This window comes from Apus apus, chromosome 4, assembly GCF_020740795.1.
Source record: "Apus apus isolate bApuApu2 chromosome 4, bApuApu2.pri.cur, whole genome shotgun sequence".
Taxonomy (NCBI): domain Eukaryota; kingdom Metazoa; phylum Chordata; class Aves; order Apodiformes; family Apodidae; genus Apus; species Apus apus.
Window position 1 is genome coordinate 91,724,139 of NC_067285.1, and position 27,998 is coordinate 91,752,136.

General features: G+C 41.7%; 1 protein-coding gene across 1 annotated transcript; it reads right to left on the reverse strand.

Moving 5' to 3' along the window:
• Positions 1 to 1,380: 1,380 nt before the first annotated feature.
• KLF3 (KLF transcription factor 3) lies at positions 1,381 to 27,171 on the reverse strand. Its single transcript, XM_051617676.1, has 7 exons — positions 27,021 to 27,171; positions 23,368 to 23,406; positions 16,427 to 16,523; positions 8,033 to 8,495; positions 7,443 to 7,593; positions 2,807 to 2,967; positions 1,381 to 1,687 (listed from the first exon to the last, which is right to left on the reverse strand). Exons 3-7 carry the CDS (start codon positions 16,481 to 16,483, stop codon positions 1,506 to 1,508), a joined length of 1,014 nt encoding a protein of 337 aa, XP_051473636.1. The 5' UTR covers positions 16,484 to 16,523; positions 23,368 to 23,406; positions 27,021 to 27,171; the 3' UTR covers positions 1,381 to 1,505.
• Between the last annotated feature and the right edge of the window lie 827 nt (positions 27,172 to 27,998).

Consider the following 27,998-nt stretch of genomic DNA (forward strand, 5'->3'; position numbering starts at 1 on the left):
CCTCCTCCTGGAGTTTTATGAAACTCCTCCTCCCCTCAGCCCTCCATTTCCTAGCAGGTTTTTCCAAGAGGAACAAAAATCTGACTCCAGCATGTTTAATTTGCAGGGAATGGTTTAAATTGCAGGGAATCTGCCAGCTAATACAGACAGACACCTGCCTTTCAGAGGGATTCCACACAGAAACTTTTCTAGGGTCAACTGCAGGTTGCTCAAATTCAGTTTAGTTTATCTATTGATTTGTGTTTGCTAACTGATACTGGAGTTAAGACTTGCTAATATGATATTTTAATGCACTAAGCATATCCACAGGAAAGCTTAGTCTACCTAGCATTGAGAGCCTACCAGAGTCACAAATCAGAGTTATCAAATGAATTATTTGGCATAGGTTTTATCCAAAACAGATACGTGACTCACTTTATCCTCCAAAGCGTTTCATTCCTAATGCCGTCTTCTCACAAAAAAATATGGTGGATTAATAATTTTAAATACTGTAGTGTATTAAAGGTGTATTCACTTGCAACAATAGTTTGAAGCGTTTTTAACATGTTTGCTTTTCTAAGGTGCAGCAAAAGGAAAAAAAAAATATTTGAAGGAAATGTAAGAGAGTGATAGTAGAAGTAGAGGGATACTCTCTATCCCTGAAATGAGGTGTGGTAGGTTTCTATGAATGTAATTTAATGCCATGACATAGGAGAGTACCGCGTGTGTTCCATCCATACACTTGCACAGAAACCAGACATACAGTGTCTCACAAGGTCTTCACTTAGCAGATCCACCAGGGCATTATGCAGTAAGAACAAGGATATATACTACACTATAATAGAGAGGACAAATGACATTGGTGTAGATGCACAGTATGTTATACTTTATAGACCAATTGCTGCCAATTTTTCTTCTTGACTGGGGTAAACAACATTGCCACTCAGTTTTTCTGTAAAGTGACTCTATTGTTTAGATTTATTTCTACACTGTTACTCACTGCTTGGGCAGAAGGGATTTCTGAATCAGTTGTCTTTCTAAAACTGTTCTATGAACCATACTGCAGAAAACAACATGGTTGGGAGTGTCCATTCATTGCACTGTTGAGCATAAAATGAGAGTGTAACCCATACAGGGCACAAAAATAGAAGTCTCTGGCAAGGACTAGCATTTTGGATATTCAGTAACATTTACTACTTTATCGGTATATGCTGGGTTGATTATATGAAGAAACCAACAAAAGCTGTTAGTTTACAAATTCCCTTATTCACAATGGAATACATTAAACATACTGTCTGCAGAAAGGGTTTGCTTAGCATCCCCCAGGAGGAAAAAATAAAAGTATTCACATTCTTTAGGTCTGACCCGTGGCAAGGACATAGAAGGGTTAGATAACAACTGTTACTGACCATATGTAAGCTTTTAATGGTATAAACTTGGAGATTCAGACCAGCTGAATCCAAATTAAAATGCGTATGTGACAAAAAAAAAAAAAAAAAGTGACAGGAGTCAGGGACAGAAGACATTCAGACTAGCATGTGGCGTTTTCTGTGAAGAGCGAGATGGTCCGAACGTGAGAAGCTACGGTCACAGTCTGGGCACTGAAAGGGTTTGATTCCCGTGTGCTTGCGGAAATGCCGCGTCAGTTCATCGGAACGAGCAAACTTCCACGTGCATCCCTCCCAAGTGCATTTGTATGGTTTTTCACCTGTAAAAAGAAACACAGAAGTGGAGATTTAAGACATGAACACATCAGTTGAATACATGACCGATCCATCCTCTTGCCTTGTCAAATTTCAGCAAGTACTTTAATGTTTACTCAAAAAGCCTCCAAACAGCACTGGGCTGCAGAGCGCTCTGCGCTAGAAACTGTTGTTAACAGATCAAAAAATTGTTTCCTGCCACAACTTATGTTTTTATTGTCTCTCTGTTCCTCCCTCTGCCATGTTAGCAGTTGTTTTCCCTCATCAAGCCCAGAAGAGTGAAAGTTAAAGCTTTTGTTTTAAGTATTTTCAAAACCAGGGCCTCATACTCTAGGTTAATTGGGGAAAAGGTCTGGTGCTACCACTCAGCACAGCAGGCAGAAATCTGGTTGTGACCTCTTTAAGCAACTGCAGTAAATAACTGGCACCACTGCACAACTCAAATCAGCTTAAAATCTCTTTCAATCATTACTTTCTAATATGGGATCCTCCTTAACACCACTGTGCTGCCCAACAGGTAAAGGGCTGGCTTATACTGAGATGTGAGACAGATGTGAACTGAGCTCCATTTTACCTAAAAGGGTCCCACATCTTTGTAAAGACCTTGGATGTACATATATTCATCCAGCATGCCAAGATGAACATTTCTGTGGATAACAGAGATGGGGTTACATTCATTGGAACACTCAGAAAAGAGCACTGTCAGACCAGTGGCTGGCACACAGTCCAGACTTTTGCAAATAGGCTACTCCCATGCAAGTCTCAGTCAAATTTAACAGTGATGTAAGAGGTGAGCTAATTTGAACTGATTTGGTGTTTACAGGGTGTGCAGAATGAGTAATCTGCAAGCAACTGGACAGAAAATGAACAGGCAGCCAGTGAATGCAAAGCACACCGATGTACACCGTGACCTTGCTTTGGCTTAGAGTCTCTTGTGGATTTTTCCTGCTACACCCTCTGCCTTTTGCTCAGCCCGTAATTATATTCAGAACAATGCCAGATCTAACTTCAGTCATTTTGTTATTTACACCTGTGGTCCCCTGGCCACTAACTAGCACAAACTAAAAGTTTAGTCTACTATTTTCCCATAGACTTGATGAAGAAAAGCAAAGCAGTGCACAAACCTGTATGGGTTCTTCTGTGAGCTTTCAGATGGGAGCTTTTAGTGTAGACTTTGTTGCAGCCTTCATAATCACATCGATGTATTCTGCGTTTTCTTTGTGTGTCTGGAGATTCCACAGGTAAAGGTCTCTTTCCTGGCTGAACTATAACTGAACGGTGACTCCTGCGAAGTCAAATTCAATGTTAAAAATGAAAAACATTTAGCACGGCAAACCTCAGCTAATACGATTCATAACAGAGCCCTTTATTCACTACCACTCTGTCTCTTGGCAGAAGGAATAACATTACATGCATGTCGAAAAATTCAAGAGGGTTTAGCAAATTTCATGTATTCTAGCAGTAATATTTTTAAATGTTTACTCAACTTTGTGGTATGATGTAGCCATTTTTTACTACTCCCTAGCTTTTTTTAAACTTTAAAAGGAAAAACTCCCTTCAGAAATTCCTGTTTTTCAAACCTGGGTTTCTCAAACTCTGAGTTCACAGTGAACTCTTCTGGCATTTGTTCACAATTTTTCTTCTTCCTTCAAACATAACTAATTAACTTGTAATTGCATACAGCTATTCTATATTATTTAAGAAATTGTATCTTTAGGGTTTCAAAAGCAGAACTCAAATCTTTATTGTTCCAGCCACTCCTTTAGAGAGTAATTAAGAATTTCCTGTTTGGTGCTGGCAGGAGGGTGCGGCCTCCCAACACCACTGACGTCAATTCCTAAAAGTAGAGTTTAGCCTGTGTGGCACACCCACAGGATGTCTGAAGTTCTCCCTCCACCTTCATAAACATTTTTTTATTTTGAAGCCCACAGGTACAGAGCAGGTAAGGCAGGTACTAACTACATATGACCTTCTATGACAAATAAAAACGTAAACATTCATGTGTAAACACAATGAGCTTCTTGAAAGGTGTCATTGAGGATATTTAGGTTTGAACAATACTCCTACTGTAGAAGTAGGGACAACCTTGATTCTTTCACCACTTCAATGTTGTAAAAGGAAATGAATATGCTCTTCAAAAAGGTAAGAGGCATTACAAATCTTGCAACCTCACAAAGTTGCATTTTTCAACCCATTAGCAGATCTGTATTGGCACTTCTAATGTATTTCTTAGCTTTTAACTGAAACTTAATACATAATGTGCAGATATTAGCATTCCTTATTGCAAAACCAGCTCCTCCATGTGATAGAAGTAAGCTTTCTAGAACTTCCATCTTGCCTCAGTTACTGTATTTCACATTTCTTTACTGACAAATTATGTTTTGTAACACTTGGTTATACTAGTTACTGAAACCAAGTTCCTTTAGGGCCTAATTTTCAGAAACGCTGAATATCCACCTCTCTCAGCAAAATGAAGGGCATGTGATAAAAGTCCTTTGGTTAGAAGAAAAAAGACTTATCAGACACAGCAAATAAATTCTTGTGTGTGGTTTAACATGGAAAAAAATTTACTCTCCACCGCAGCAAGATGGGAATTACGTATTTGGGAAAAGTTTCCTTACGTTACTCAGTTATTAAAGTGACAAGCTTGAAATTGGGAGACTAATTCTCCTTCTTGGGTGCTTCTGTGACTGTTGAGTGCTGTACTCCTTAGGTACACATTAACTCTAGCTAAAAATATTGTAATGGCAGGAAGCCCCAGATGGTGATGTTAGACACAGATGTACGTACTCTTAAATAAAAAAGGCAGGCTTTTAGCTTTGAAAGAAATTCTCTAAAGCAATGCTCAGTTTTAATGCTGTCGCACACTACTCGTTTTGGAGAAGCTGTGGCTTATGACAGCAAGCAAACTTGGTTTACAATTCTATGCATGGAGGCTAGTCCTGAACATGGTAACATATGGAAAAAGATAGAAAAAAGATACTGGTTGTACACCGTTTTTGACGTTTTTCAACTTAAGATCATGTAAACAACACGCTGAGATTTGTCTGTGGATCATTTTCCCTTTAGAGAAAGGGAGGCCTTTAAGACTACAGAATATTGCCAATAATCAGATAAGATGTGGCAGTTAAAAAAAATAAATAAATAAGGTGGTGTCAAAAATCAGAGGTAAATATTAAGTAAGTGCCAATAATGAAAGCACAGCCCTAATTCTGTCATTCCCTCTTACACAACCGGATGCAAACTCACGTAAGTCTAACCGTGTAACAGTCATTCTTTAACAGGTAAGAGCATCTTCCAAAAATCGTGTTACAGTATCAACAGCTTTTTGTCCTTCTTTACCAACAGACCACATGATGTTGGCAGTATGTGTTAAGACTTCGATGCTTGCATTTGCAAGAATACAAAATTAATGAGGCTTCTTACATTTGGCTTTAGAAACAACTGCATAGTTACATCAATTATCAGACATGCTAGAAAGTCTGGCAATCCCTATGGAAATGCCACCAGCATTATATATGCTATTGTATATGCCAAAAAGTGAGACTTAGAGTTTTCTACACCCCATTAATGTAGCTTATGTATCTGAATAACACACTTTGGACAGCTGAAATCTGTGAAAAATTATTTAAAAATCATTGCACAACTGTAGCTTGTAATACAGAAACAGAGGCTGATGAAGCTGTGAGAATATGGGACATTTTATAAACGTCTAGTCTCTCATCTTCTATCTTGTGTGATTTGTCTATGTATTTTTTTACATGATAAGAAGATAAAAACTACCATTCACAAGCTTCTTGTTGCAGATACAGCAGAACGTGAACTCAAAAGGGCTGGCTTTAGGAATGAGCACAAACTGAAGCTTTACAGGACAGCTAGGAAGCAATTTAAGCCATGGCAATGTGAGGACAGCCTCTCCCTAAACAATGCTCTGCATGGGCAAGTGGAGAAGATGCTTTGGGAACAGGGATATTCAAATGTTTATCTAACAATGTCACCTACACATTCTACCGAATTTTATATTCTTTGCTCAGCGGATGGGTTTCCTGTGGAAACTGGTCTCGTTGGGAAATAATTAATGCAAATCACTAATGCAGGTGACAAGTGTAAAGAAGTCTCAGCCCTGGAGGAAGGGTGTGGTATCAGCCAGGAACAGCACTTACTGGTTTGCTCTTGTTAAGAGGCCTAACAAAAAACAAAAGTAAACTGCACCATTTGATAGTCCTGAGCTAGTAGAGGCTGGTTCTAAGTACATACAGAACTGACTCCCATGTGTGGCAGGTCCATTATGGAGGTAAGTAACCACCTTGTAAACATGGATGCTTACTATTTTATTGTGTTTGTTATAATAAAACCCTTAAGGTTATTTTAAAATAAACCGCATACTGTTTATGTAAGCTTGCTGGCAACTTGTCAATTCTGTCATTGTGCCCAGAAAAGAAATGGTGGAATCACTGCATTAAATGCCAGTCACAGTTAACTGCAAAGAGCCTGCAGTCATGCAAATGAGGGGTGCCCAAAAGAAAGCTGTGCAGCAAGCAGTCAGCCCTGGAACCGTGGTGTGCCTTCTAGCCTGGGAATGGTCATGAGCAGGAAAGAGACTGCCTCTGAAGGAAATGCTGAGCACTACCTGTCCCTCATGTCCTCTCTCTTTCCAAATCAGTCTGCAAGTAAACACTGGTTTTGGGAGTCTGGTTTGGAGCCCTTTTTCCCCACTCTAGGAGGTGAAGTCTCGTACAACTGCATGGAGGGTGAGCAGGAAGAAAGGGCAGAAATGCATTCTGATGCCAAGTACTGTGAGCCCAGCTCAGATCCCAACTTCAGCTCCTGCCAGATCCACGCTGGCAGCCTGTGCGCTGGCCCAGAGCACTGCCTGCTGAAGGATGAGCCGGGCTCCAGGCCATTCCATGACTTTGTTGACAGAATTTTTCCTAGAAAAATGGGAAATAGAAGGGTATTCATGGATTCTCAGGTAGTTCCTGAGATTTTTTAATATTTCCAATTACAAAACTTCTGCTTCAGATCTCACCTCTTTCTAGCCCTTGCTCTGCCTTCTACAAACATGACTGTTTTAAACCCAATTAGATTTGTGTTGCAGGGCCCCCAGTAACAGTTGTACCAGCACAGTGAGTTGGTACTGGGGTGGAAACCAGTGGCTGGGTGGAGAGCAAGCTTCAGGAACTACCTGAGCTGCCAAAAAAAACCCCACCCACAGAACAATGGCCTCAGGTAAACATGGAATTTCACAGGATATACACAGAACTTCTAGGCCTGAGGATGTTCTTTCCACCAAGTAGCCAAAATTTTTTAAAAGACAAAGAGGTCCTTCAAAAACCAGAAAGGCACAAGAATATTTCTGAAATATTTTAGGTAACATTTTAGGTAAAACAGAGATCAGTATGAAATGCCTTTACAGTATCTTTCCAGTTTGCTGCTGGTTTCACATGAACAGGTCATCACTAGCTTACTGGAGTCCTACTTTCAGTTAATTGTAGGACTGGGATGAGGATTACTTCAGAAATAGCAGATCTATGTGATTGTGATATATAAATATCTATCAACTCCTGTATTGCTAAAGTGGGGAAAAAAAAGTTGAAATCTCATCTCACACTACCATTGTGGGGGAATGATGTTTTTCTCTATTTTAGCACGTGTTCTCATGCACAGTGACTCTCTCTCCCACTCCTCAAAATTAGTAACTGCCGCACTGAACAGCATTTCCTTCTTCTGCTGATCTTGGGACTGCTGTTCATTACTTACTCTTGCAACATTACTTGCTGGGGAGACAATGAGGTCATCATTGGAGGTGACATTTGTTCAGGATAGAAGTCAGTCTTCGATGGTTCACTCCCTGGCTCTACTTTGATTGTTTTCTTCAGTGTAGACTTCTCGTAAGACTCAATGACAGGCACTGTATGGAGGAGGGTAGAGGGGGGAAGGCAACACATATATGAAGAGTTATGGAAATAAACAATATATGTAAAAATCTATAGTTAAAAGAAATCCCCCAGCTCTATATTTAGTGCAACAATTGGTGTTAAAATACATAATCTTCCAGTTTTAGTCTGTCTTGATGAACTATGAGTCAAAACAACTGTATTGCTTTTAATCAGTCCAGTGTTTTTATCAGTCCAAATCTCAGTAGATAAGCAGGTATAAATCAGAACAGAATATGACCTTGCTAAGTTTGGTGAAGTATTTATGCAGTAAATTCTATGCCTGCATATTTTAGAAGAGTAAGAGTTATGCTTCATTTCCTAATACAAAAAAAACACACAAAGAAGTGCCTGGATATACAGTTATTTGACCTGGTTGAGAGGGCATAAAAAAGAAACTCTGACACCACCAACCTTGCATGCTACTTGGAGTTTCCATCTCATCTGCAAGAACTGTGGACACCATGATGGGCTGCTGAAGATGGGGAGCATACATAAAAGGAACTGGCTGGACCACAACAGGCTGGATGACTGGGAGTATTCCAGGGCTTCTCAGTCCATGGCGTGAAAGAGCAGCAGCCATTACAGGTGGGATTGTTATTGGCATGGAAATAGGCTGTACTCCTGGGGGCGATGGCGTGAATTTACTGAGAGGTGAGCTGGGTGAGGACAGAGTCAATCCAGGTGAAGTTCTCCTATGCACAGTCTGAAATTTTAGGGGAGAAGGAGAACTTCCAGTTGAAGGCGGTGAGCTCCGTTTATTCACTGTAAGGTCTACTGGCTCCATCTGGATTCCATTTGATAGTCCTTCAGAGTTTGAGTAGAATTTACTGTGCAACATACTTGGTGTAGAATAAATGACACTGTATTTGTTGGACTTCAGTTGGTTCATGTAATTGGACGGGTATGATTGTCAGAAGGAATGGAAAAAATAAAGAAAATCAAATAATAAATCATAATATGCACGATTACTGCTGAAAAAGAAAGGTAGCTAATAAATCCGAGGCAAAATTAAAAAGCTTCAAGAAAGCAGTTTAATGTACTTTCTAAATAAAAGTGAATTAAAGAAACCCTAAGATTTCACACAAAGGAAAGTTATTCAAGTACTGATTCACTAACTGTTTCAGAAGCAATGTAAAACAGATTATGGAAACAAATCCTCACGGCTTATTCAACTTTTCTTCTCCCTTAAAAACTGCTTTTGTATACTGAGCTGCACATTGCTTAAGTGACCTGGGAGATGCATGGTGCTAAGCTCAGCATGTAACTATATGAGGAACATGAAGTCAAGAAAGAAGGGAGTTAAATTTGATTTAGAATTGCAACTAATGGGTCCCAATCAACTGCTTAACTAACTGGAAAACAATCATCTCTGAAGCAAGAAATTATGTATCTGAACTCTGTAAGCAGTAAAAAATAACCAGCTGAACTACATAAGGAATGGTAAAAAACCTAAGGAGTGCAAAATGTAAGTTTTTTTGTTGGTTGTTGTTTTTTTTTAAGAAATAAAGCAGCTAACTAGCCAGTCTGATTTTTGAAAAATAGTACAAGGATAATGTTGGAAGAATATTCCTCCTAGTGATAGCCAGCAGTTCACATTGCAGTATCGTATAAACCCCAATGCTAATCTTGACCTACATGACATGACAATCACCACATTTTAGTTGAAATCGTTTTTCTAAACCAAGTATTAAAAATCATTGCAGAATACATTACTATTAAACAACTATCCATCCAAATCAAGTTTACATGTAAGAAGTGTTGAAAACGGATGTGGTGTACTTAAAATGCAAACTAATGTGATGTTCTAACACAGCAGACAGACATAGAAAATGCAGTCCACACAGTGGTTTACCCCTTAAATGTTGGAAATTTTTTGAAATAAAATTCTATCTTTGGATTCTAGTAAAGCTTCACATCAAGGCTACACAGTTTCACACTAATATTAAAAAAACCTGCTGAACTCTTGTGGCACCAGTCTTTGATGAGTGGGATTAAAAAAAAATGTTCAAAGCCATAGAAAATTCAACAGATTAGCAGTATAGAACTATTGTATTTTTATACAATAATTTCCATCACATTTCAATTATTTTTTGCTTGGGTGTAAACTTCTAGCAATGCATCTGGTTTCTTACTGTGAGGGACAGTTGTTGATTTTAAATGATAACGTTAACTAAAAGTATTTTTTCTAAATTACACAAGTGTATCTTTCTTCTTTTAAATTACTGATTGAAACAGTGAGCTTAGAAAATATTAAGATTTTCCTGCTGCATTCATAGCACTGTGATGAGAAATAACAAAGCTGAGTCACCTATTCCATTAAATACTATATAAAGCAGTGTACAAAAATGGTGAGTAATCTTCAAACAGTATATATTACATTAAAACCTCTGAAACTACTTAATTCTATTTATGACTATTTATACAAGTTCAATCTATAAAAATGTTCATCTTTGATGGTAACTGGTTTTTCAGAATTCTATAAAATTGCCATTATTGCAAGCTATGGTGGCTAAAAAAATTACTATAGATTTGCCACCACTGCTGAGCCGGACAATGAAACACTCAGCATTCTAAGCCATGAAGGCCACTGGATACTGATAGGGTTTAATATTTAACAGTATTCACTATCTGATCACTAATTCTGATCAAATTATGGGCATAGGCAAAAATACAAAATTTAAACACATAAAAGGTGGTAAGTACTTATGTTAAAATTGGTGGGTTTTGTTTACCACACGAAGTCTACCAACTGGAAAAGTCCTACCACTGAGCATCAGAACATTTACAGTGCTGCAGGTTTGTCAGAGATGATCACAAGGTTCACCTAGGAACTTTTATTTTATTGCAAGAATACTAGAAAGGAAAAAAAACTAGGCAATTTAAATCTTAGGGAAGATTTTTGGTTATTGAGTCTATTAAGGAATGAAGCATCTCCAAGTTGTAACCTTACTATATAAACAGTTACTCTCTTTCCACTCTACAAGTAACAGCAGGCGTGTGTGTTGAAACAAATATCAAACTATCAAAATGTCGTGAAGAACTGTAAACTGGAGAAGTTAAGTAAAATATATTTAGACAAGGAAGAAATACCTTCCCAGAATTAGGGAAAAAAAATGCTTTAAAGAAGTATTTATTTTAGGTACTTAGGTGTTTTACTCCATATGTCTTGCATTATTTGCATAGGTTTTCATTGCTGTAATTAAGCTGGCATAGATTTAGCACCAAATATTTTTTTCTGGCGGTTTGGGGAAGCAGAAAAATTTATCTAAATTTTTCTTACTTCTGAGATTTGAATGGCTAAGTTTCTACCTGAACTGCAGATAAAGTTGTAACAGAGAAATGTGGTGCGACAAATTATCTCTGTTGGAAACAGAAAGGGTGAAAAAGCTGAAAAGGACTCTGGAAAAAATCAAAAGGAGAGTATCTGCTGTCAATCAGACACTCTAGTGGAAAAACGTTTTACTTCACCATCAATGAAGTGTGGTTGAAGCCCTATTAGTTTCGAGTAAGTCACACTCAGATCTACCTCCAGGTCCTAAAGTTAAGTTTCTTTTATTTTTCAGCATACTGAAGTTTCAGTTTCTAGCTCACTGGGACACAGCAATTGCCATTAGGTTGATATGAACCACTGCTCTCAAATTTGGTAAGTTATTTTCCATTCCTTTGCCAGGGAAGCAGACAGTACTCCCTGGGGAATATGGGATGAGAGAATAAGGAAGACTTCACAGTCTCTCTCTGTAAACAGCAAGCATTGCCAATAGCAAAAAAACCCCAAAAACAAGCCCGACCACCTCTTCTTGACTTCCTAAATCCCACCAACTGCAGAAAGCAGGAGTGCACTTCACAGCCTGCATAAGGAGTATTTTTTTACCTGTCCTACAACTAAAGTATTCTGGGGGAAGAAAGGAAAATTAATATCATTGCTCTGTTTGCCTAAAATATTTAAGCTGATACATTTTCCTTGGATTTCTACTGTGGGAATTAACAGTGTATGTAGGAGTTTGGTCTGACTTGGATTGAAAAAAACCCAACAAATTCCCACGCTCCTGTAAATTCTACTTTCCTAAATATTCCTGTGCAGAATGGTGTTACTAGGCTAGACCACTATAAAGATGTAAGATTGTATTTCAATACATATTCCTACAGTTTCCATCTAGCCCTTTTTTATTTTTGATATAATCACTGTCCCTCTGCGAGTCTTACAAAGCAATCAATTTACCTCTCCTTGCTGTTTCTCCATAATAAAACCCAGAGCACAGAAGCCACATAGAAAATACATCAAAGGAATTTCTAGTATTTTGTGCCATGTGGCTCAATTAAATCAGTAATCCAAAAGGACAAAAAATCACTATGCTTTTCTTGACAACCTATGAAGAATAAAGACTGGCCAGATATGTCACATACACACCCATCACCACCCAGAAGACTGCTGCTTCCACAAGGAGACAATATTAAGCACTGATCTGATACAGTTTGCTAAACTGTGTTATACTGCCAGTGGAAGGTGTCCCTCCCATCGCGGGGGGGTTGGCACTAGCTGATCTTTAAGGCCACTTCCAACCCAAACCATTCCATGATTCTCCATTGTACAGGTGAACAGATTTTAAGTAATCCACCAAGTATTTTATAAGCTACATAACCGTATGAGTTTAACTTTAAAAATTAGCCAGACTCCTGGAAAAGCAGAAAAAGGTGAAGACCCTACTTACCTTCTTACACTATCTGTCAAATCAGTATCATGAAAAGGGGTTAATAGATTTAATCCTAATAGTAGCTAATACAAGCATTCTCATCACATGAAATCTGTATTCCAGTGTACTACTTAAGACCCCAACCAGCCCATAGCTATCTTTAAAAATGGGTGAAATAAGTGGTTTTGAGACTGATGGAAGGGCAGAGCAGAACTTTATTTCAATTCAAAGAAAGATGGTAATACATAAAAAAACCACCTTCTTTACTTAAACGGTAACTATTATTTGCGTAAATGTTTTAAAAGTCCTGGTAGCAAATACTTAGGTAGGACTCAGATGACTTTGTTACCAGTTCATTAAGAAATATAATAAAATGTGTTCAATTATTCAATTCAATAAGAACCATGAGCTGTTGGTAGTGATGAAATACTGTGGGTGCAAGCTTCAGTCATCTGAAAAGCCTTGTTAATCCTTTCAGCCACACACCCTGAAATACAGTGGTGTCAAAACTGTAATTTGTTTCCTTTGCCCACACCCAACAGATGGGATTTTTTTAAGACAGACTTTATACCCATGGACAGTGTATGTTCAGGTAAAATAATTAATAATTCCTAAAGGGTTTCACTTAGTTTGGTCTCTAATGACACAAAGAAAATGACAAATACAATATAAATTACAGAATCACAGAACGGTTTGGGTTGGAAAGGACCTTAAAAGATCACCTAGCTCCAACTCCCCTGCAATGGGGAGAGACACCTTCCACTAGACCAGGCTGCTCAAAGCCCCATCCAGTCTGGCCTTCAACACTTCTTGGGGGGGGGACACATCCAGAGCCTCCCTGGGCAACCCATTCCAGCATCTCACCACTGTCACAGCAGTTCCTTCCTAGTATCTAATCTAAATCTACCGTCTTTCAGATTGAAACTGTTACCCCTTGCCCTATCACTAGACGCCCTTGTAAACAGTCCCTCCCCAGCTTTCCTGTAGGCCTCTTCAGGTGCTGGAAGGCTGCTATAAAGTCGCCCTGGAGCCTTCTCTTCTCCAGGCTCAACAACCCAAACATTCTCAGTCTGTCTTCATAGGAGAGGTGCTCCAGCCCTTTGATCATCTTTGTGGCCCTCCTCTGGACTTTCCCGGGGAGCTCCATGCCCTTCTCATGTTGGGGGCTCCAGAACTGGACACACTACTCCAGGTGGGATCTCACAAGGGTGGAGTAGAGAGGGAGAATCACCTTCCTCAACCTGCTGGCTATGCTTCTTTTGATGCAACCCAGGACACAGTTGGCTTTCTGGGCTGCAAGTGCATGTTGCCGGCTCATGCTGAGCTTCTCATCAATCAACACTGCCGAGTCCTCCTCAGCACTGTTCTTAATCCATTCTCTGCCCAACTTGTACTTGTGCTTGGGATTGCCCTTACCCTGTACCTGGCCTTACTGAACTTCATGATGTTGGCATGGGCCCAACTCTCATGCCTGCCAAGGTCCCTCTGGATGAGCTCCCTTCCTTCCAGTGTGTCAACTGGACCCGACAACTTGGTGTCATCAGCAAACTTGCTGAGGCTGCACTCAATCTCAATGCCCATGTTGACAACAAAGTAAACAGCACCGGTCCCAGTTCTGATGCTTGAGGAACACCACTTGTCACTGGTCTCCACTTGGACACTGAGACATTGACCACAACTCTTGGGAGTGCGACCATACGCCAGTTCCTTATCCACAGAGCGGTGCATCCATTAAGTCTATGTCTCTTCAATTTAGAGACAAGGATGTTGTGTGGGAATATACATCTGGATTTAAAAATTCTGAGTTATGTCAGCCCACAATGAAATGAATGCTATTCTTAGCACCTCCAGAGCATCGCACTAACACTTTTGTCTTTCCTTTCATCTTTCCAAAAGAAGGTCAATAAAACTAACATACTCAGTGGCTATACTTTCCTATTCCTTTTCCTTCCCTCCCTTTAGAGATGCTTCCAGAGCAGTTTCTGCTGGGAAGTTGTAGCAGCATGGCTCCAAGGAAACCACCAGACCAAGGAGTGCTGGGGAAGCTGGGGCTTGGGCCTGCGTGTGTACAGAAGCTGAAACACACAAACTCATCAGCTTGAAGGAAAACAAAATAACCTCCATGAAAAGAACATCACTCAAAAAAATGTCCTTTTCTCTGGACTTTCTGCTTTTCCTTTTCAGCTTTTCCTTTTTTTCCCCTCATTGTGTAGTAATGAAAACGAAAGCATACAGATGCGCTAAAACGCGCTGAATAGTCTCTAATGGCTGGTCAGAGTGATGACACTCAGTTATAAGAACACCCTAGATGACTCCAGAGGTCCAACATATGGAAGGCACCAAACCTCTGCAAAGAAGATATGGTACACAATAAGCAGTATTTTGAACTACAGTCTTGAAATGCACTTGGCTCAGAAATGCTCCCTTGTTCTTCCCCCTGCAGTTTTTCTTTCATTTTCTGGTCTGGGGAAGACTGCTCACTCCTCTCCTGGTCAGTCTGTTGAAGGACAGACCCTATCTGCTTTGCAGAAGCACTCAGCTGTCTGGGGCAGGACCATCTGTGTCATCCCAAGCCACTGCAGAACCTTCCTTGGGAGATGAAAGCATATGTGTACAGAAGACAGCCCACAGTGATTTTCTGTTATTCATGTAATGACACTTTTATTGTAAAAGTGGTCCATTTTCTGCTTTTGATGGACACCACTAGATACCCCTAGGTATTTGCAGGTAGTACTTCTTAGTAAGGTTATACAATAATTGTGATTGAAGTGACAGACAAACCAGCCAATACTAAGGTTCCTTCTTGACCCAAATATTGGAATCTGTCATACACGCTCCGTGACAGATCAGTTATTTTTCTGTCATTGCACTGAAGTACATAAGCTTGCATTTAAGTTGATGATAGTTATTCTACATTTTAAATAAAACAGGAAGCAAACTTTTCACTGAAAAATGACATTCAGAGCATGAACTTACCGCACTCTAATTTATGCACTCTGAGTACACCCTTTTAATTGATCAGCCTTCCTACAGGTGTGGTTTCATGTAACAATCTGATCTTATTGCAGGCTACTGCTAAAGGGGAGGTCCTGTTCCCTTGTCCTCCCCCTTCCCCTTGCTCTAGCATTGAGCATCTGCACAGAATGAGTCAGATCAACTTCCTGACCTGACCAAAAAATAAGGGTATTTTTGGTGGGTTACCAATTCTGACCATTCAACAAGCTGATCCAAAACATTCCGTGTCACACAACTGCTTCATGTCACACCAAGAAGATGAAAAGACGTAAAGGAGGAAGAAAAGCCTGAACGTTCCCTTTCAGCAGCAGCCTGCAGCTGAATATCTGAAGTATACATGAAACTGCTTCCTAAGGCTGTATTACCCTGGCAGCCTAAATCATCACAATTCCCACTGTTCCGCTCCCAGCTAAATGTTCCTGCTGCTCTTGCTTATCAGACTCTTCTGAGCTGACCCCATACACAAAGTTGATGGAAAATTAACTCACCTGAAATCAAAAATCTCCCTTTCCCCCTTTTCCCACATTTCTCTTCCACTGCCCTGGTTCTCATCAGTTTGTGTGGTAGGGCAATGCACCCACCTTACCCAGAAAAAAGCTATTACTTTTTTGTCAGGATTAATTTGCTGCTGTCTAGAGTGCAGAGTTTGCCCCAGACACATATTGTCAAGACCAAGAGAGAAACAGAAAAGGGGACAGTGAGAAGTTGTTCACTTAGTTCAGAGATAAAATATCAAAACCACAGACTCTTGCTGCTTCACTGTGAGGTTAAGCAACTTAATTTCAACCCACCTCCGTCAGCAGCACAAGCTACAGAGATCATACTTGCACTGCAGTGGCTGAGGAGTACTTGGATTTTCTCACCTCTGCTCTGGGGACGGGAGCACCAGCAGAGGTAAAGGGGCAGGTCATTTACAGGCAATAAATTCATAAAACATATAAAAATGTTTTCCTGGAGTGTGAATTTGATTGTCCCAAAAGCAAAACATAGCTTCATTCCTTTTCCCAAGCTAGTCTAAAGCTTAGAGAAATCTTGGTATGAATTTAAAGATGGAAAAACTAGAGTCATCACAAAGGCTAAAATATTTTAAAAGTCTTACCACTGAAACAGGCTCCATGGCTTCTTGCTTGATGGGGACCGGGTCAAACATTAGCATCTTTTTTATTAACCTGTTCTGATGCCTCTGATGTCCTGGCCTGCAGGGGAAAGACAAGATATTGGAAAGCTGTAGGAAAACCTCTAATCAACTTTCTGAACTGTAAAGAACTTATTATTTTGTCAGAATATTTATGCACCTCTAACATAGCTTCTTAAATAAATGACTGGGCTTAATCTAAATACTTCCGTTCTTTTAAGTTTATTCTTTCCCAATCACTACTGAAATAAAGGGAAATCTGTTCACTTTAATGAACATTTTTTTTGAAATTTGATTGTGCACACCAGCATACCAAGATCACAGAACAGTCACTTTCATTAGCTGTCAGTGTGCAAAGACAACAACACAGTTTACACCATGTATTTCTCACCAGCATTATAATTTTAGAATAATCTTGTTTAGCAGTGGGTTGACGTAGAGGATCTCTCTTTTCTAAGAGTCATAGTATCATAGAATGGTGTGGGTTGGAAGGGGCCTTAAAGATCATCTAGTTTCAATCCCCCTGCCATGGTCACTTCTGACAGAGAAGTCTGAACTTTCATGTAGAGTGACACTGAAATCGATGCAAAAGAAAGATCAAAACCATAAGACTAATTTGGAGAGGTACATTTAACATGCTGCAACGCCTTAACTTGAAAAATACATCAGTTATTTCCCTGAGATAATACGATTTATTGATAATTCAAGAATAATTTGTACTAACTGTAGAAAAGAAAAGCACTTTAAAATATCTGGTTGTATTCTGTGCACTGTCAGTTGTTTTTTTCTACAGTGTTCAACCTCACTTGTCCAATTTTAGCTTAACTCAAATAAAAGTATTTAGCATAAAGCACATCATAACTTAACTATCCTACAACGCATGGAAAGATGCTGTGAAGGAACGGAGCAGATACCTTTTCTGAGATAAGCCATAAAGGCACTCAGCAAAAAACAGGAGAAGCAGAAGGAAGTTGTTCTCAGTGACATTTAGATGTTGGTGAGCTTTTACAAATCACCTGAGGACAATAAATCATTGCTTGACTCATGTTTCAGGAGCACGTTTTCACCTTATACTGTACAGTGCACAGCCCTGCCTGGAAGTAGCATGACCTCTAAGATGCTAAGGCAAGAAACACTTACAGAAATTCAATTTTGACCAGTAGATGGCACTGGAAAGAAACGAATACAGCCAGACCACACAGCCCAGACATTTTCACCCTGCTTAAGGCTAAAGGCTCAACAACAGATTTGTAGTTGTGCCTAGAAAACTTCTCCTAGGAATTAAAATGAAAATTTTAAAGATGTACCTGCTCAAATGAAAACAATTCTAATAAACCTACGCTAATGAACAATCTTGTTAATTAACTATCATGTGTGTTCATAAAATTTGTTAAGAGCTTCCAGAGAAAGATGGCATGAGTTGTTACAAGTTTATTATTAATTATTCAGGTGTATGAATGAAGTTGAAAATATAGTGTACATTTAAATAACGAAACTAGTATAAAAACGAAATTAAAGTATCTTCATAATTCTTCTTACAAAAGCCAAAAGCCTGACAAAAACAAACTGCAAAAAAAGTTAAACAAGTAGAGCAACTCAATGCAATTTCCAGTTAAAACTCAACATGCAGTTTTATTTTAGAAACAGTTGTGTAAGATGGTACTATTTGCTAACCGTTATAATTTTGTAAATCCTTTTAAGTATGCCCGTGAGAAGGCTAATAGCTATACTATTTTTCTTCTAATGGTTATCTTTTTCAGGTTTTTGACACCTAGAACTAACGCTTCAGAAGACTGTTTTCCCAGAAATACATCCACATATCATATAACTGAATATGTATATGTATCTATGCATCTCTCGCATCCCCACATATATCTATGCATTGTGAAAATAAAGAAAAAGATAAACTTTTAGACATCAAAAATGTTTACAGTAAAATGTAGTATCTCAGACCTCATATATAAGAATTTGGGGCTACCTGCTTTCAGGTTTCCAGAAACTTCAATTTTTAGTTTATGTGTACATAGATAAGGTGACACACCAATTTGTACCAAAGAAAGGAAGGAAGGAGGGAAGGATGGAGGGAAGAGAAACAAGAAGAAAGCAGGAGGAGAAAGAAAGAAAAATAATGGGGGAAATGAAGAAACAACAAATAAATAAGTAAGAAACAAGGAGAGAGAGAAAAAATGAAAAAAATCTAAGTAAGCATTCATGCTCCCAAACTACTCTTTTTGTCATTTTTGCTGTTTTAAGATTGGATTGTCTTCAGTTCAAGAGTTCCTCCTTCTCACCTTTTACTTCAAGAATGTGTGTGAAAGACACTTGATACACATTTCACATGCCATGCTGTACATGGGTGTTTCCTGAGAGGGCTCAAAATTACTGTGCAGGAATTAAGAGTGTCATACAACAGAAAGTGTAAAGCCATGAATAAAAGTGAAAAGTAATTCTCAGTCTTTCTCAGATGCAGTCATCTGAAAAGAGCAGAGGAAAACGTTACTTTTATTGCTGCATCATGGTACAGAAATTGAGCACTTTTATCACATTACTCTCAAGTGCCAAGTTTATTTTGTCCATCTGATAGTGACTGGAAAACAATTTTCAAGAAAGGAAAATTAATTAATAAATAATACTTTATTCTGTTGGTCCAGATCAGATTCTTATTTGGTGGAAACTAACAGAGCTGCTATAGAGTAAAAATAAATCAGCTTTGGGTCTGGCTTTTAAAATTTAGCCCAGGACACTTTCCTAAGGGTGCAAATAAATTCACCAAGCAATTATCTTTGTATTTTAAAATAATGCTCCAAACTGAGTGCTTGGACTACATTCACAAACAAAATACATGCATGCACACTCACACACTAATAAAGCATGCTCCTTCTACTAAGAATTCAGCAACTTTTCCTGATCTATTTGTAAAATCATGCCTACCAACACAAAACCTCCCCATCTCTCTCTCCTAAACATTTGAGAAGGGGGCAATAGGGAAAGTAAACAGCCTTATCTCTTTCTGTTACAGCGGAATGAAAAAAACAGTTGGGTTCTACTTTACACACTGATTTCATAATGTACTTGTTTGAAAGCCCACAAATTGTTTACTAAATGCAATTCATTTCTGGAAAATCAAAATACTGTATCTCACTCCTGAGGTACCCTAGAAAACACAGTGAGGAGACAACAAAATACCCATACTAAGTGTATTAAAAAATAAGGGCCTTTGTCTTTCATGTTATTAGATTAATTCTTTTGCATTAAAGGGGTTTTTTTTCATGTGGGTTAGAAGAATTTAAAATGCATGTAATCTGAAACTAAATAATTAACTACAATCCAGTAGCCAAACATTCCACCCTGTCTTTTTTTTTTCTCTCCCTCTCTTTTTCTGCTAACAAACCACCCAGTTTTACTTTCTTGCCTCCTCCCATTCACTCCACCCTGTGGATCTCTGCCAAGTCAGTCCAACTTGTCCAAACAGGACACGGGTTTTGATAAGATTTTGCTCACACCCTGTGCTTCAGAAAGACAAATGAAGCAATTGGTTTTTGTATGCAAATAAGGACAGGTGCAAGGTAAAGTCCAGGTAAAGTCCTTCAGTATTTTCCTTTCTGAAGTCCAATGAAGACAGCAGGCCAGAAATCAACACAAACTCTGCCCTCATGATCTAATATGCAGCAAGTATCTCTTCCAGAAGCGAAGCTCATCCCTGGTAAGAGTTCATCGCCTTGTGAGGATTGAAGACTTCATGATATTAACTTCCTGACAAGTACGGTTTAATGTTTCAGAGACATAATTAAGAGTAAACGAAAGCTTAAAGGTACTTAATGAGTATGACTACAAGGACTTGTACGGATTATTTACCCTGGACAGAAAGAGCAACGTGGTTAAAGAATGCCCTCAGACTACACATCTGCACGGCAAAACAGCTGGAGAAAAGCAACCGCATTGCTGCTACCCCCAGCAGCTCTGTACATCTACCTTCAAGGTCCAACAACTCTGCAGACCTGCTAGGAAAGGAAAGGGTGGGGTGGAGGGCCTGTTTTGACTGTGCTCATTCAACAACTACAAAGCCTCCCTCTAGCATAGAGCCTTTGCTCTCATTAAATACCTGCAAGTAGTTAGTGATCTGACACTTGTGGACAGCGGGGGTGTGTGTGTGGGGGGTGGTGACCAGGAATTCTGCCTCTCCTCACCATGCCTGAAAGCATGTATAGGGTTTGCTTTCTTCATCTTTATGCCTCAGGGAAGCAAAGAATGCTGCCCCATGGTACAACAAACCTTTGTCGAGAAGCTTCAAGGTATGATTGTTATTGTTGGTATAATTACAGAATAATGTAACGATATCTCCTAAATTAGCACTGCATGAACGCCCTCCATAAAGATCCTGCAGCTCTTGCTGGACTGTTGATACCTAGCAGCCAATTTAAGTAATGTGGTCAAAGCTCTTCAGTCCAAGTCCTTTGGGACTTGGGCTGTTGCTCTGAAAATACTACTTCTGTAAGCCTCAAGACAAACTTCCCCTGACACTAAGGAGAAGTGATAATATCAGAAGACTCTCCACTGATTAAACACAAAGGGTGGGGAAGTTTTCTAAACCTGAGTGAGAACTCTTCTGCAGTGGAACCTTGAAAGACAGTATGACAGAGAAAAACCAGTTTCTGAGAGAAGGATCCCCTGGAAAAGGTAGAAAAAGTGTTTTCCAGGGCTAGTAACAAGATGTGTTTGCACTTAATGTACCAGTTGCTAATCAAGACCTGAGTCAGCAAAAAAGTGTTTCTGAAGTTCCATTAACTTTAATGGGAAGTAACTAAGTGCTTAACTGCACTGGGCCCCAAAATAGCAGCAGACGGAGAAACTCTCCAGCTCAGCACAGCAGCCAGACTCAGTCACAGCAAGCAAAAGCAGGGGAAGGAGCAAAGGCCCAGACACCGTGCTAGGGGAAGGAACTGGAGCAGCCAGCCCACAAGGAACAGCAGGGGCAAAAACATGCAGAACCACTACACCAAAACGTTTTACTGATTGACAGCATTCTGTATTTGTTTATTCACTGGATTTACACTGGGAAATGGCAATAATTGTTGAAAAAGTTAGGATATAAGGTAAAAAGAAAATGGTACTTGGACAAAAATTTTCTTCTGGAACTTTTACTTGATAGGCACACAGAAAAACAGTAATTTTACAGGATTCTGTCATTTAGTATTTCAAACTATTTTTGCTTTTTATTGACTTGAAAATTTTATACCTTCCTTCTTTCAGAACTGCAAGCAGACTGAAAAATCTTTTTTTGCGCAGCTCGTGCATCGTAACTTTGCTGACATCACTTTATTTGACCTAGAACGGCTTTGACATAATCATTTACCAGCTGTGTAACAGACTAATCAGTATTTCCGTTAAATTTACAATAATGCCATCACAGGCTCTTTGAAGCCACATATCTGGAAACAGCTTTCTTGTATGTAAAAATCTATGGCAAAAATGTTCTTGCAATGCTCATTATGAAAATACCTTCTCCACCAAGGGAAAACGAAGCCCGTGTTAAAAAAAAAAAACCTGTTTAACCTTCAGTTCTACATGTATTGAACCTAAGGGAGCGAGAAAGAAAAGCTCTTGTGGTACCTCCAAGAGACAATATTCTCTCTTATCAGGGCAAACTGCTGTCTGGTTTCCTGTCTCAAGCTACTTCTTAGAAGGAGAAACAGTCTAGTAAGGATAAAATATCAGACTTTTGAAAACAAGTGAAGTATGTGGAATGGTATGATAATCTTTCCCTTCCAAATGGAACTTTGTTTTTTTGTTGTATTTTTCTTAAGAGGTTAATTTCGAAGGTAATGTAAAAGGAGAAATATAAACCCTATCTTTTTATTATGAGAGAAGGCAGAAAATGCCTGTTCTCTTACATAAAGGATTCTGCTATTTCATGGAACATTTATGAAACAGAGATTCAGTATTTTTGATAGTATGGAGAAGAAGAAAAATCTAATCACCAAGAAAGGAAGTGCACATTTATGAATAATAGCCCAAATGATTAATTTGAATGAGGATCTGAATGCAGGGCAAACGTCAATGAACTTCTGCGTACCTATGGACGGGGGGGGAAAAAACACAACAGGGAGAAGAGATGGATAGTGTAGTGGGTACAAATGAGACAGTGATCAAAGCAGCTTAGATTCTTTCGAAGTGGAAAGTCTGTCATGCCTTCATGGATCAAGTTCGTTTGTTGGTAACACATACTGACTGCATGATAGGCAGACCACATGTTCGTTTTTTTTTTCCATTCTGACTTAGTTCACTGTTAAAAACCTGTTACGAGTTTTATCTTTCCATTTGGCTGATCTACACTTACACTTCCTTGCCCTGGGAGATAACCACTACAGCTTCAAAACCCTCAAAGGAAGCCTCTGGCATCAAGTGAATGCCTAACAGGGAAGGGTTAAATCTCTCCTAAAACCAGCTCTGCCAAACTTCATATTCTGGATTGGAAGCAACTAGCCTCGGAATGAAAACACAAAGCTTCAATGCTGACAGCATAAAAGAGTCCTAAAAGACCTCCTGTTAGCAGTGTTAATTAATATTAAAAAGTTGGTGTACAAAAGTATTGTAATTTTAAACTCAGTCCCTGATTTTGTAGAACTTCTAGCTACAAAAAAGGTGTGAACCACAAAATGTACTGCATTTATTATACACCAGTTTCCAACATTAAATGCAGTTAAATGTAACACTTCTCCTCTGCTATGGGAAAAAAAGATGACTAAATATGTTTGAAATACTGTGCAAATTAACAGTACCAGAATTAAGATATTTAATTGGGTTCAAATGGATAAACTCATCCATGGTATTCTAAAATTGAAAGAAAAACAACTAAGTAGAAATAACTAAGAGTAAAAAAAGAAAGCAACCAATAAAAAACTTACCAAAACTGTGAGGCTGAATACTTCTTGTGATCTGGATTTCTGGACAGACAAAAAACAAGTTGATGTAAGCATGTGCACATAATACAGTAACCATTATTTTCCACATACAATTAAGCCCTGAAAGAGGAAGTGTAAAGGATCTATTTCAGATCCTTCTTAAAACATACCTGCAATTATGACAAAAAACTAATTTTTATCATCCAAAACAGCAACAGCAGGAGCTAAAAGATTGCTTTAAAAAACTGAAATAAAAAAGGGGTAAAATGAAAGGGTGGAAGTATTTCTGTGCATACAGAAAACATGCATATTCTGACCCATAGGTGACAGAGGAAAATAAACACTCTGTCTTGCATTTTCATCAAGGGCCTAATTCAAAGCCAATTGAACTTCATGCAAATCTTCGAAGAGCTTTGGCTTGGGTCCTCGGCTCTTCTTCTGCCATATCCAAAGCAACAGATTTATGTTCTCTTCTTGAATTTCCTCTCAATGTTTACCTATTCCTGCCTGCAACAGGGTTGAGACAAATATAAAAACAGGAGCAAAAACATTATTTTTATGGCTTCAAAAATGCAAAATGTGGGACAGCCATACCCATTTATTCCAAATAAAAGTTAGTCAGCAGTGCCTCATTTTCAGTGCAGTTAGCCAGGAGTGCTTAATTTGGAAGACAGTGAATCTTCTGGTTTGAGTAAGGAGAAAATATCTACTCCTTTTGAGATCTGGAAACACAAAGTGCTTACTGTGGGCCATTCAGGTTGGATAAGGTCAAAGCCATAACTCTCTTATGAGGATGAGCCTATAGATACGGATTCTTTTCTCATTTACACTATTTTTACACCAGCTCCACGACATTAATGGAGCTATTCCAGATTGGCTGATGAGCAAGCAAGAACAGAGAACTGGCTCGCAACTTTCTGAAGACTTGAGTACAAGTTTTCACCAAAGGCAGTGAAGCTCTCCAGTTCACCCCCACAAATATACTGTAGTCGAGGGTGTGCATTAAAGGTTAACTTGGAAACCTCATTATGACATAACACAGGCATCTTAAGCAATCATGAGTGTGTAGGGACATGATAACTCATTGGGTGGGGATTGGGAGTTGAGGGGCAGTGACAAGGGGCCTGGACAAGGCTACCGATCTGCTAGAAAACAGCCCGAAACAGGAAAAGAGCACCACATATGCCACTTGGAATGTGTGACGCAAACCCCAGCCTTGAAACAAAGAACAGGAAACAGCTCTGCTAGCTGTGCTGGGGAGAAAGCAGAGAGAAACATTTAGGCGGCCCTCCCTGACCCTATATTCATGAGCAGCTGGAGTCTTTTAAAACAACAACAGTGGGTGGAGGTGTTTGTTCATTGGGTGTGAATAAAAACACTGTCCTTATGCAGGGGACCTGCCCTATTTACAAACAGGCTCCCTTAACATAAGGGAGCAGGAGATTTTTAGACACCACGGGTCATGACGATTAGCTGAAACCTACGCTAGAACCAGTGGGTTTATTACTGTATTTACAGTAACACCACTAGCTGAACAGAGCTACACCTTCATGACATACAACACACAGAGACCAGACTGACAGTAAGCACCTTCTGTGTAGACAGAGCTAGGGGGATCAGAGTACGGCAGGAGTGATTTGCAAAGCAAGGGGTTGCTCCTGAAGAGTGCCTCACTTTTGTTCAGTACTGCTAAATAGCTGAAGACCAACATCACTCAGTGTAGCCAAGAATATTTTTCTAAGAAGTCACACACTTAGCCTTCTACAACCCTCTTCTTAGGCTTGATTTTAGTGGATATTACACTTCTATTTTTGAAAGCTGAGTAAAATAAATAAGCTGCCAACACGTGGCAGAGGAAAGGCACATCTTGTTTACATGGCATGCAATAAAACTCCAACAATCATTTTCCTTCAAAGCTGTAGTTTCAAATACTCTCTCTTCTCTTACATACTTTTGATTGGTTATATATATATATCATGGGTGGGACATCTAATATTATCCCATGTGAGAATGTGTTAAGGCAAATGATGTGGACAAGTACCACAGTAACAGTGATAATTGCTGTAGGGTTTAGTGGCTGAAGTTTAACAATGCACATGAGGTGACAACCACCTAGTACAGCACCTACACATCAATGTGTAGGTGAAGGCTTTATGCTGATACTATCAGTTACTTACTTTCTTCATACTGAGAATCTGGAAATATAAGTAATTTAGTGGTTGTATAAGTCCCACCTTTATTATCTCAGAGCCTTACTATTATCAAGGCAGTGTATCTTAGAAATATTCTATGGAAAAAACAACACTGGTCAACCATTAAATCCTTTTTTTTCAGTCCAGGTAATGAAAACTTATGGATCTCAGTTTAAATAAAGCAGAGTCTTGAAAGCTGTCCTATCAGCCACCCAAATTCAGCTTTCTCAGAGTTCAGCTCCACAGTGATACTTCCTAGATTTTCCAAGGTGAGGAAGCAAATACAGCACAGCAGACCGTGCAGGTGCAGCACCCGAATCACCAGTACACAAATCAACTTTAATGTATTTTTTTCACATAACTCTTGAACAACCACTCGAGCTATTCTGGAATAGGTCTTTCTCCCAACCTTCAGGTAGGTGCTGTCATCTCCCAGTGCAGGCTCCTGTTGCTGAGCCTTCTTTTTCCAAGGCTCCCCTAAGCTGTGCCAGCCACTCCTCTGACAAAGGTCCAAAGCAGGTAACTCCTGTTCCCGTTTCGACTTTAAAAAACCCAAACAACCGACCAAGCCCCCACAACATCATCAACAACAACCCCATAGAAAAACCCAGCATCCAGAAAAGGGAGGCTAATTGCGATCGTTATTTCCAGCTCCTCACGGAGCTGCCGTGCTGTCCTGGGCACTGCGCCTTTTAACCTCGCCTACATCACGGCTAAGCGGTGCCAAGGGCAGATGACAATACGAGCGATGAATTTTTGAGAGCCGGTCTCATCCTTGACTTCAGCGGGAGTCAAGCCGGGGACACGGCGCTGCCGACCAGCTCCGCGCTGCTGGTGGGACACAGCCAAGAGGCGAGCTGCTCCTGCTCCCGGGCTCCTCCCCCACCGCCCTCAGGGCCGAGGGAGGTCGCTACACTCCTCACCTCAGCTCGTCCGGCTCCGCAGCTCGTGCGGGATGCGGCCGCACTTCAGGCTCTCACCGAAGCCGAGCCCGTGACAGGTCGGCGGGAGGCCGGGGGCAGCGGCCCCGGGGGGCGGGCAGGCGGCCCGCAGAACCCCCGCCAGAGGCCCCGGCCCCGCGGCAGGGAGCGCGGAGGGCGGGGGCGGGCGCCGCGGGGCGGGCGAACGCGTCCCCAGGCCACACAGGTGCGCTGCCCGGCGGGGCGGGCACGGCAGCCCCTCCTGCTCCCGCCGCGGCTCCGCAGGAAGTTTCACAGGCCCGCGGAGGGAACCCCCGTGCCCCCGGGACAAGCCCCGTTTTCTCCTCCCCGCAGCGGCGGCCGGCCGGGCACCCCTGTCCCCCCCGCCCCTCGGCCCGGCTGCGGCTCCCGTTCCCCGGGCTGCCGGCGGCGTCCCCCCCCGTACCGCCCCGAGCGCCGCGCCTGGAAACTTTCCCCCTCCGGCACCTCCATCCCGCAGCAGGCACAGCCCGGCCCGGCCCCCACCTCCCGCCTTCACACTTACGGTCGGCGGGCGACGCGGAGGGCGCGGGGCCTCGGTCCGTTCCCGCAGCGCCGGGGGTCGCGCTGGGCGGCAGGGGCTGGGGGCGCGGGGCCGGCGTGTCCCGCGGCTGAGGCGCCTCGGCGGTGGCTCCGGAGCTGTGTGCTAGGAGGAGCGGCCCGCCCGCCCGCCGCCCTGCCTCCCGCCCTCCGCCCGCCTTCCCCCCGGGCTCCTGGCACCGGGCCGCGCTGTCACATGACGCCGGCGCCGCTCGCCCTGCCAGGCTCCCCAGGCCGGCGGGGTGAGTGGCGGTGGGAGGGTCACGGCGGGGAGCGCGGCCGGGCGGGCCGGGCGGTTCCCCGCCCGCGGGGTGGAGGCTCCGCCGAGGGGCCGGGGCGAGTCACCGCGCACAAACAATGGGGCACGCACTGACTCCGCGCCGCCCGCCTTGCCTCCCAGGGGTAGACAGACTCCCATAGACACTAATTATCCTCAGCAGCCCGGGAAGGGGAGAGGAGTGGGGCCGCCGCCGCCCCTCTGACAAACCTGCCGGTCCAGCTCCTCCTCCCCGCCCGTGTGTCAGGCAGAGGCGTGCGCCTGGCACCCGGCCCCGCCGCGCACCCCTGCCCGTCCCCTCCCTCCGCGCCCACCCCGGCAGACCTGCGGCGGCGGCAGAAAAACAGCAGCAACACCCAGCGCCCGGGGGGAAGGAAGGGAGGTGCTGGCTCTGGGGCGCTGCCGCCGAGCTGGCTTCGCCGGCGGGGGCTGGGAACGAGAGCGGGGCGGCGCGGAGCCGGGCGGCGCGGAGCCGGGCGGCGGTTCCCCCGGCCCTGCTGCCGCGGGGCTGCCCGCGCCGCGCCCCGCTGCGCCGCGGAGGCGGTGGGGCCGGGCCGGGGCGAGGGCCGGCGGGCGTGGGGCAGAGGTGTCGAGCCGCCCCCGCCCCGGCTTGGCGGCTCGCCCGTCCGGGCCGCCACTCCTGCTGGCCGAGTGAGGCCCGTGCCG